The sequence below is a fragment of the Pteropus alecto genome, unplaced genomic scaffold, assembly GCF_000325575.1.
Source record: "Pteropus alecto unplaced genomic scaffold, ASM32557v1 scaffold474, whole genome shotgun sequence".
NCBI classification, from domain to species: Eukaryota; Metazoa; Chordata; class Mammalia; order Chiroptera; family Pteropodidae; genus Pteropus; species Pteropus alecto.
The window spans coordinates 211,495-222,141 of NW_006434848.1; the positions used below are offsets into that span (position 1 = coordinate 211,495).

At 51.9% G+C, this 10,647-nt stretch overlaps 2 protein-coding genes across 4 annotated transcripts in view; both read right to left on the reverse strand.

Annotated features, from left to right (window-relative positions):
- AXL (AXL receptor tyrosine kinase) overlaps positions 1–1,379 on the reverse strand; it is a 27,101-nt gene extending 25,722 nt beyond the window's left edge. The window contains exon 1 of one of the 3 annotated variants that reach the window (XM_015588433.2): positions 814–1,379. In XM_015588433.2, the coding sequence (XP_015443919.1) occupies positions 814–877 (64 nt within the window). In that variant the 5' untranslated portion in view covers positions 878–1,379. Of the gene's footprint in view, positions 1–285; positions 455–813 lie in introns of those variants that run through there. The other 2 variants (XM_015588434.2, XM_025045985.1) reach the window with 2 other exon arrangements.
- Positions 1,380–9,336: 7,957 nt separating this feature from the next.
- The window catches only part of LOC102883384 (cytochrome P450 2S1), a 10,524-nt gene continuing 9,213 nt past the window's right edge, over positions 9,337–10,647 (reverse strand). Inside the window, 2 exon segments of the mRNA XM_015588432.2 lie at positions 9,337–10,537; positions 10,635–10,647. Of these exon segments, the coding sequence (XP_015443918.1) occupies positions 10,356–10,537; positions 10,635–10,647 (195 nt within the window). The 3' untranslated portion in view covers positions 9,337–10,355.

The window sequence follows — 10,647 nt, forward strand, 5'->3', positions numbered from 1 at the left end:
GAGAGAGAGAGAGAGAGAGAGAGAGAGACAGACAGACAGACACGGGGAAGGAGAGACGGAGAGAGAAGCCAGAGAAAGTTGGGCAGAGAGAATCAGAGACAGTGGAACAGTCACAGAGAGCGGGGGCGGGGGTGAGACATGAAGAGAGAGACACCCCAGAGGGTAAAAAAGTTGGAGGAGAGACACTCAGAGGGAAACAGACACAAAGAGAAACAGTGCTAGAGATGCCTGGAGAACGGGGAGAGATAAAGACAGAGACAGGGAGGGAGGGAAAGGGAGACCCACCCAGATGGCAGAGCCGAAGCCAGAGCCAGACCCTGCCCCAGAGGAGACACAGACAGACCCAGACGCAGAGGGAGCAGGGACGAGCCTGTGGCGGTGACTGCCCAGGGCTTCTCCCTATGGCTCTGGACCCTCTTCGTCCCGCCGCCTGACTGGGTACTCCATTCTGGAACCTTCATTCCCCGGCAGCCCCCATGCCAGCCTCTCTCCTCCGGCCGCCTCGAGTGCAGCCCCATCCCCTGCCCACAGCTTCTCTGGGCGTCTGTCGCTCAGTGTGTCAATCTCTTCCCCTCTCCGACCCTTCTAGTTTCTGTTTCTTGTCCCTCCTTTCCTCTTTCAGAGCCCCTTTCTGTCCCCCTGGCCTCTCGAGGGTTGTCTCTGTGTCTCCCAGGCTCCCTCCCTCTTGTCCCAAGGAAACTCCCTTGGGCCAGGGCAGGAGTCACCCCCAGCACCTGCCATCCACCCGCCTGCCCGCCTCGCTGCCGCCCCGGCTCCTCCCCGGGGGTCTCCTCGTTGGCCCCCATCACTCACCCTCGGGGGCCACGCACCCCCAGCAGCACAGCGCCAACCACCAGGCCAGCAGGACCCTGCCCATCCTGGGGCACTGGGTGTTCTCTGCCAAACTCTCCTCAGAAGTTGCTGGCCACCCCTGCGAGGGGAGGGGGCAGGGCCGGGCTGTCCCCGGCCCTCCCCCCAGCTCCGGGCTCCCCTACTTTGGCACTGCCCGCCTGGCACAGTGGGGGCCCTTTGCCCCGGCTCCTCTTGGTGGCCGCCTTCCCTGCTCCCCGCCTTCCCTGCTCCCCGGCCTCTTCTCTCCCTCCCAGACCTCGGCAGCTCTTTCTCCGCCCCTGGCTCCCCCGGCCCCCGCCCAATGGGGCCCGGAGCCCCGGGGGCCACCTGGGCTTCCAGGGGTTAACTTGGAAAGGAGAGGACCAGCCCTGTCTTAAAGGGGCCCTGGAGGGAGGCTGAGGAGGGGAAGGGGCCCTGGAGGCTGCACCCCTAAGCCCAGGCCAGCCCGGGCCAGCAGGCTCGGAGGCTGTGCCTCTCTCTACCGGGCTCGGGCGCTGTCCCTCTGGGCTCCTTCGGTCTTCGGTCCGGGTAAACATTCCTCCACAACTCCACTCCCCTCAGCCTGTGCGACGCCCCCTCCCCGGCCTCCACCCCTCCTAGCCCAGCCCCAGCCAGGCACTCCCCCAAGCAGACAAGGACACACACACACACACACACACACACACACACACACACACTCTCGGATGTCATCCACACACAGAGGCCGGGACAGGAGGAGACACGCAGGGGCACGCTGCTGGCCCACGGGACATACTAAGAAGACAGGCCGGGTCAGAAACTCCATTCCTGGAGGAACCAGAACCGGGAGAACACCTGCTGGGTGGGCATCCTTGGGGTACGCTCAGCGTACACCCAGAAAGACATGTAGCCTCATGCAAAAAAGACCCACCTAGGCTCAGAAATAGGACCCCGCGTGTCCTGCGGAGGCGCCCCGTGGTGGGGGTGCCCGAAGGCCTGGGCTGGAACCGCAGCCCCACAGGAACCATGTGACCAGGGAGGCGACTGGCCTCCCTGGGCCTCAGTTTGTCCGTCTGTAAGATGGGAATAAGAACAGATGCCACTCAGCCGGGTAGAGGGAGGACGTCCTGGGTCAGGGCACCTTCAGTTCTTCCCACGTGGTGACTGTGGTGACAACGGCTGACAAGGTGCCCTAGATTTTTCGCACCTCGTCCGTCTGTCTCTCTGTGTGCTGTCATGGCGGTCTCCGCCCCCCGCCCCCCCCGCGCCCCACCGTGGGACTGTGTCCCCTGCTCCTCGCAGATCAGTGCCTGGGCGTTGGTTCTGCTGCATGTCCATTGCCATGCTGCTGTGCGTTTCGCACATGGGGGTCTCTGTAAGCCTGGGGTCTGCAGCGGGCGGCTGGGCACCCACCTCTCTGCTCGTGACCACTCTGTTTGTGTGTGGGTAACCCTACAGCTCCCCACAAAGTCCTGTCCTTTCAGACTCCTGATCTGCTGTCTCTCCCACTTGCCCCTTCTCCTACTCCACAGAGCCCAGCGCCATCCCTTCCCCTCAGCCCCCGACCCGGCCTCCTGGCCTCCGCTCCCCACTCCCTCCAACCCATCTCCCATGCAGCAGCCAGAAGGATGTTTCTGAAACTCACACAGGACGCTGTCCCTCCCCGGCTTGACCCTAGCTCCCCACTGCCCTGGGGATGAGCTTCCAGCTCCCCATCCTGGCACTCAGGGCTGGTCACCCTCAGCTTCCCAGAGCTGTCTCCTTTGTGTCTCATTTCAGTGATGGCCTCAGCATCCATTCTGTCACCCGAGTCTGACCCTCAGAGTCCTCTCGGACACCCCCCCTCCCCACTGGCGATAAGCTTCCTAGTCCCGTGGAGGACGCAGTTTCGCAAACCTCCCACCTGGCCCTGCTCTCCCCCCCACCCCCGGTCTCCCCGACTCCCCTCTCTCTCCCTGTAACCTATCAACAGCAAGAGGAACGTGTCTCAATCCCAAATCAAACCCTTTTCCTCTTTCGCCCCGAATGTTTAACGATAAAACCCAAAACTGCTTGTCTCATGTCCCCTCACGTCTACTTGGCCCTTCCCTCCCTGTTCCCAGGCTTCATTCCTTTGTTCGCAGGCCCAAGGCACCCTCCTTCAGCCCCTCGTCTCCAGCTCCTACGCACCCCTCAGCCCCATCTCAGCCATGTCCTCTGCTTCGCGTCACGGTCCGGCCCGTCCCAGTCCAATCTCGGCCCCGTGTCGGTCGCTCCCAACACTGTCGCCTTTTCTCTGGTGACACGGCATGGGTTGTCACGGCACAGCCGTCCTCCCTTATCCACGGGTTCCCTCTCCGTGGCGTCAGTTACCCGCCGTCTACCTCGGCCAGAAAACATCGGATGGAAAATTCCAGAAATAAACAATTCGTAAGATTTAAATCGCACGCCGTTCCGAGTGGAGTGATGAAATCTCTTGCCGTCCTGGGACATGAATCATCCCTTTGTCTAACGTATCCACACGATATAGGCTCCCTGTCCGTTAGTCACTTAATAGCCATCTGTTATCAAATTGGTTATCAGCGCGCGCGAGAGAGAGACCGTATTCACATAACTTTAATTACGGTATATTGTTGTAATTGTTCTCTTTTATTATTACTTGTTTTTAATCTCTTACTATGCCTAGTTTATATAAATTAAAGTTTATTATGGGTATGTATATATAGGAAAAAGCACAGTATTTTTAGGGTTCGTTACTATCGACGGGTTCGGGCATCCACTGGGGGTCTCGGAACATATTCCTTGTAGATAAGGGGGGGCTGCTGTATATTTATTGGTGTGACTCTGTGTCGTATCTGTATGCTATCTCTAGTCTGTGGGCTCTGGGAAGGCAGGGACTGGGTCTGTCCTGGTCATCGCTGCCTCCCCGCCACTCTGTAAAGGGCCTGCCATAAAGGGATCAAATAATTACTGTGACATTTTTGGGGTGCAAACATGTGCAAAGGTCTGCCCACTTGTTTGACTATGTTGGGGGAGGCCCTACACATCTAAGACTCAGGGACAGCAGATCAGGAGTCTGAAAGGACAGGACTCTGTGGGGAGCTGTAGGGATACCCACACACAAACAGAATGGTCACGAGCAGAGAGGTGGGTGCCCAGCCGCCCGCCGCAGACCCCCAGGCTTACAGAGACCCCCATGTGTGAAACGCACAGCAGCATGGCAATGGACGTGCAGCAGAACCAAACACTTACCGCGTGTTTGCGATTTACTATCAGGTGCATTTAATAAATGAGATGGACAGGTGGACAGAAATGTTCCCTGGGCCAGTGAGCACGATAAATCTCTGCCCTCGTGGAGCGCATATTCCCAGAGGAGGAGAGGCAACAACCAGATAAGCATTTATCGGCACGCAACACGGGCGGCGAAGAAAAGTAAAGCAGGGCAGAGAATATCAAAGGGCAGGAGTGGGTGAGGATGGTCAGGGAAGGCCTCTCTGAGGTTGTGATCACGATCTGAAGTGAATTAGCAAGTAAGTCATGTGGGGAAGGGCATTCCAGGCAGAGAGAACAGACAGTGCAAAGGCCCGGGGGCAGGCATGTACAGAAATTCAAGGAGGAGCCCCACGTGGCTGGAACAAAGGGGGTTCAGGGAGGAGGCGAGGTCAGGGAAGGCCTTGGCCTAGCGAGAACTTTGGCTGCTTTGATTATGACACAATCCCCTGGGGGACTATTTTCCCCCCAGATTTATTGAGATATAATTGACAAATAAAATTATATAAATTTAAGGTGTGCAGCATGATGATTTAATACACGTATATATTGTGAAAAGATTACCACAATAAAGTTAGTTAAAACATCCATTGCCTCACATACCGACTTACCATTTTTTGTGTGTGTGGTGAGAACATTTAAGATCTACCCGCAAATTTCAAGTATACAACACAGTATTACTAACTATAATCACCGTGCTGTACCTCGGATCCCTAGAACTTATTCATTTATAACTGAAAGTCTGTACCCTTGACCAACGCCTCCTCGTTCCCCACCCCAACCCCTGGCAACCACCGTTGTGCCACCCGTTTCTTTTTAATGAATTAATTTTTATTGAGATGTCATTGATGTATAACATTGTATTAGTCTCAGGTGTACAACATAGTAATTCAATATTTGTATCCATTGCAAAATGATTATCACAATAAATCTAGTTAACATGCGTCACCATAGTTACAAAATTTTTGTTTCTTGTGATGAAAACTTTCAGGATCTACTCTTAGCAACTTTCGAATGTCCAATAAGGTATTATTAACTACAATCACTGTGCTATACTTTACATCGGCCTCTCTTTCTACGAGTATGGCTATTTTAGATTCCACATATAAGTGAGATCATACAGTGTAAGTCTTTCTCTATCTGACTTATTTCACTTAGCATAAGGCCCTCAAGTTCCACCCATGTTGCCACACGTGGCAGGATGTCCTTTATTATGGTTGAATAATATTCTATCACACACACACACACACACACACACACGCACGCACACACAGTTGACCCTCAAACAACACAGATTTGAACTGTGTGGTTTCACTTACATGCAGATTTTTTCCAATAAATCCTGTAAAGCTATTCTCTCTCTTTTTTTCAAAGTCTATATTTTATTTATATAGAATAGTGCAAGATGGACGCAAATAATGGTTTGTAATCCAGTTGATCGCGTGCTGGCTAGTTGTCCTGACCATGGCGGTAGCAGGTGGGGCCAGCCTTGGTAAAGAAACGGTAAAACATTTCCGTGACTCTGAAAAGATCTAAATTAGATTAGCCCAGGGGATTTTTTTTTTTTTCCTCAGTAATACAGACAGGTTCTCTTCGTTCTAGGTCGAGTCGTAGGTGTAGCAAGTTTCTTGAGTTCTGGTTATGCTTCTGAGCTTTTGGGCTAAGTCCTATCAGCCCCGGTCTTCTCTCTTTCTTATAATTTTCTTCACGACAGTTTCTTTTCTCTAGTTTACTGTAAGAATATGGGGTATAATACATATAACATACAAAATATGTGTTAATTAACTGTTTATACTATCAGTAAGGCTTCTGATCAACAGCAGGCTATTAGTAGTTAAGTTTTTTTTGGGCGGGGGTGCTTGCTCTGGCAGCACCTATACTAAAATTGGAGGTTTTGGGGGTGTCAAAAGTTATACGAGGGTTTTTAAACATGTAGGAAGGCAGAACCCAGGAACCCCTAACTCCTGGGTTGTTCAACTATCAAACATGCATCACATCTTTTTGATCCATTCATTCAATGGCAGACACTTAGGCTGTTTCTGTGTCTTGGCTATCATGAGTAACGTCACCATGACCACAGGGGTGCAGGTGTCTCTTTGAGACACTGCTTTCTTTTCTTCTGGACCCGGAAGTGGGGTCACTGGATCCTACGGTAGTTCTATATTTATTCTTTCGAAGAAACTACATCCTGTTTTTTTATAGTGGCTGCACCAATTTACGTTTCCGCCAACAGTGCACCAGGCTTCCCCACTGGGCGGCTATGAGCAGGAAGAGACCTGATTCCATTCGGTGTTAAAGGGTCTCTCTGCTAAGGCCTATAAGGGGAAGGTTGGCAGAAAACCTAGACACATGGTATGGAATCGGTGTTTATTGGGATATGAAACTCCAAGAAAGCTCCTGTACTGCCAATGAGGAGATCTTGCCAGAATGAGCCCGAATTTGATCTAATTCCAAGTTTATAGGCAATTCCTGGTAATGGAAGGACATCTCAATTTGCCATCAGCCAAATCCAGGATATAGAAAATTGTCCAGGGCAAAGGACTCCGTTTCTTCAAGAAGTAAGTGGCACTCGAAAAGTTGAGAAATGGTTGCAGATTTAAAAGACCTAAGATTGTTTAAATAAAGGCACTGTGTGGGGAGCCTTTTCAACAAACCCAAGTACGAATTATAGTCACGAGACCGTCGGGGAAATGTGAACCCTGACACTGTGGAACTGCTCATGGTGACAGGTGTAAAAATGAGTATTCTGGGTGTGACTTTTAAAAAGCAAATTTTAAAGGGGGAATTAATGTTTTAAAAAGTTAAGAGTGTTGGGGCTAATAAAATTTGTGAGTGTAGATGGCGATGATTGTGATTGTGACCGTGAATGTGTTTAATGCCACTGAATTGTACGCTCATGGTTAAAACGATAACTATTGTTATGCGCATTTACCCCACACACACGAAAGCTGAAGACTACACTAATTCTAAATACTTTTATTTTGGCGTCCAATAATTCTTTATTGCTTAAGCCATTTTGAGTTTGTTTTCTTTTGTTTGTGACCGAAATCGTTTTGTACATTAGAATCACAGCCTCGAGGAGATGTGAGGAGGGTCCCAGGAGATTCATCGCTGGTGGTTTAAGGGGGTGGGAGGAGGCAAAGGGGAAATCTCTGGGACTGGATAAAAAGTAATACTTCTTTTACGCAGGTGGATTCAAGGGAGTTACCCAGAAATGGTCTGCAGGGAACAAGAGAGCAATGAGGGGTTCTGTGGTCTCGCGATCTGGTGTGCTGAGGGGTCTGGAATAGGAGATTACTCTGACGTTTTAAAGGTGCTATCTTAGATGCAAGAAGACGACAGACAGGCTCACTTAAAGTAAAGACTGACCTTTGTCGAGGGAGCTAAAGGCCTAGGAAGGGATTACCCGCCATGACTCGCTTTTAGTTAGGAATTTTTATGTTCAGACCATCCTACTTGCTTACTTTCCGTCACTGTGTTTGTAAGGCCCCCTGTGCAGGCGTGTCCGATTTAGTATGTGGCTCCTTTTTCGTTCACAGCCCTGACGTATAAGGAGACAGTAATAAGAGTAAATCCGAAAACTTAGCTTATATTTTGTTCCTCGTAAGTCCCAGAATTTTTCACGTTTCTTCTTTTAAATTTAGTGTCTTTTAGATGCTAAATCCTCATCCGGGGGCGATCAACTGCAAAGTGGCAAAGTTAGGATCTGGCCCCAACCTCATCTTTCGATTCTGGGCTACCTCCATAGACCTTAAGCCAAAAAATAAAGCGATAACATCATGGAAATTTTTTTTTAAAAACGCTTGAATGATGCATGTATTGATGAAGCATTTGGGGCAGATAAACTGTTTGCAATTTACTTTGAAAGGCAGAAAAAAAGTAAGCTGGACTTACAGGCAGATATAAATGTGCTAAGACAAACTGGATGCAGACAGTGGCACATGGGGTCCCCGTATAATTCTCTCAACTTTGCTGCATGTTTGAAAATTGTCGTAAAGTGCGTGTGTGTGTGCGGGGGGTGGGGAGTGTTGTTCTTTACTATTAAAAATGCATATTCAATGGCTTTCTGGGATTCGTTTTAAAATAATTTGAAGAGTGATAGATGAAATAAAAACAGCAGAAAGGTGATAGTTATCAGATGAGGCTGGGGGCGGCACAGAGGTTCACTGTGATGCAGGACTTGGCGAACCGAGTTGGCGGGGGAGGCGGAGCCCGGCTCCGAGAGAAGAGGGTCCTTTGGCAGACAGTGCAGAAAGAATTCAACACACACACCAAAGTCGGAGTCCGAAAGAAAGTTTACTGGGGAAGGGGTAGCGCTCCACAGACAGAGCGTGGTAAGAAAGAGTCAAGGCACCCAGAGGGTCCCTGAGTGTCCAGGGAATTCAGTTTGTCTCTCATTCTTTAGTTCCTGTGACTTACAGCTTAAAGCCTTTGTTTACTCACTTCCTTTGATACGAACGTACAGTGAGGAAGGGAAGAGTGTGTAGCATGAAGAGGTTAAGACTATGTAGCGTGAAAGGCCTGCTGGCAGTTCCCAGCCTCTAATCCATAGGTTCCCTGTGATTTCAGCCATAGGGAATGGACGGTTTTATTGTGTGCAGGGCAGTCACTTACAGACTGTTGTTTCTCTTTCATAGGGGTGGGGAATGGGCCATTAGCGACCCCAGCAGAAATCGTCCTGTTCTGCAGGTGACCTCTCCACCTGGCTGCAGGGCTCACCAGCCCGTGCAGTCTCTGAATGTGGTCTGATTTAACGTTTCTTTCTCTTGCCTCCTCCCTGCATTCATAGCGCTAGTCTACTCTCATGTTTGAAGACTTCTTTACTAGATAATTGACAAATGAAAAGATGCTTCTGGTTTCTTTTAGAGAGGGCAGGAGGAACAAGGTGGCGGAAGAGGCGGGAGTAGCGTTAGGGTCCGTGTCCCAGCATCTGCTTTCAGATTGGGAGAGTTCCCAGCGCTTGGCCCGGCCACTTTCAGGCTCTTCCCAGCTGAGACACCTCCACCCCCATCCCCACTCCCCAGGCCTGCAGTTCTGCATTACCTTCTCCCTGCTCCCCCCGCCCGCCATCAGCCTCACCGGAAGTGAGCCCTGGACAGGCCTCCCTCCCCCAACCTCACATCTGGTGCTGATGTCAACAGCCAGGGTGGGCGGGGGCCTTGTTTTTCAGCTCCCGCCCAGCCTCGAGGGAGGGGTGGATCCCCCATCTCCACCCCTTACAATGACGGACACTGTCACACACACACACTAGGCCCGCCACAGGGCTGGACCAGGGGCTAGAAACAAATTTTTATTGCAAAACAAGGACCTTTGAGTCCCAAGGACGGCAGACCTGGCCTCTTCCCCGACACAGGGAGCTTGAATCTAGCCCCTTCCGCTGAGTCTAATTGGGGTCTGCGTAGGGCAGATGGGTCAGTATGTGCTGAGGAGGGATGAGGGGGCAGGAAAGCTTTCAACATGATCACATGAGCTGATTGTGTGTGTATGTGTGTGTGTGTGGGGGGGTTCCTCTGCTGAGGGTCCTCGTATGTCCACATTTACTTGGTTCCGAGGTCTGTGTGCACAACTGCACACTGGGAGGGTATTTGGTAATCGGGGTGCTTGGGAAGGAGTATCCTTGAGGGCCGAAGGTGCAGTGTCTCCTGGGAATGGGGTGTCTCAGTCGGAAGACAGCCAGGAGCTGGGATGGCATCACTCGTGGGCTGGATGTGTGATGTAGCAGTGATGGTCATGTGCCTGGAACGTGGTACAGTCACTGAGTGCTGAGGACAGGGATGGCCTCTCTGGGAGGTGACATGGTACAGGAGGGGCCACGTTCTCTGTACTGGGCTCCCAGAGACAGTGACGCTGGAAAGTTTGATGAGCGAGGAGGGTGCGTAGGCAGTGTACTCAGTGGCCATTTCGGTGGCTTGTGTAGGTGGCAGTTGAACTCCCACGTGTGGTTTGTGCCGGGGGAGTTGCATTGTGTGTGTGTTGCTGGGTTATCTGGGCACGTGGCCGTGATTCCAACAGACCAAATTTATGCCTGTGGAAAGCTGGTGTGGCCCAGATGCCTCGTGGCCCTTGTGAGTGTGACTGCGTGTCTGACAGCTTCATGGACCCGTGAGCCTGGCCCTGTAGACAGGCAGGCTGAATATCTGTGTGAACAACTCTAGAAAACAACTACAGATCTGTGGATGTGACTGCCTTCAGTGTGGACTTGGGGCTCTGGAAGCAGAGCGTGTCCTTGTCCAGGGTCAAGGCTGCCACCTGCTGAGCCTCGCCTCCCCCTTCTAGTCCACATGGTGGGGTGGGAGTCAGCGGGGCCGGACTTGCAGCTGGAAGGCAGGGGGGATGTTGAAAAGGCCACTGACGGCTGGCTGGAGGCTCAGGGACCTGGGTGGGCATGGGCTCTCCAGGAAGAAGGCCTGCAGGATGGCGGTGATCAGGAGGAAGAGTTCTGCTCGAGCCAGGCCCTCCCCGAGGCAGACACGCTTACCTGGAGGGGACAGGGAGATGTGGGGCTGGGCCAGCCCTCCTCACACCCAGGCCCCAGGAAGGAGGAGGGTGGGTGGGCAGGGCCGGGCGGCAGATACCTAAGGAGAAGGG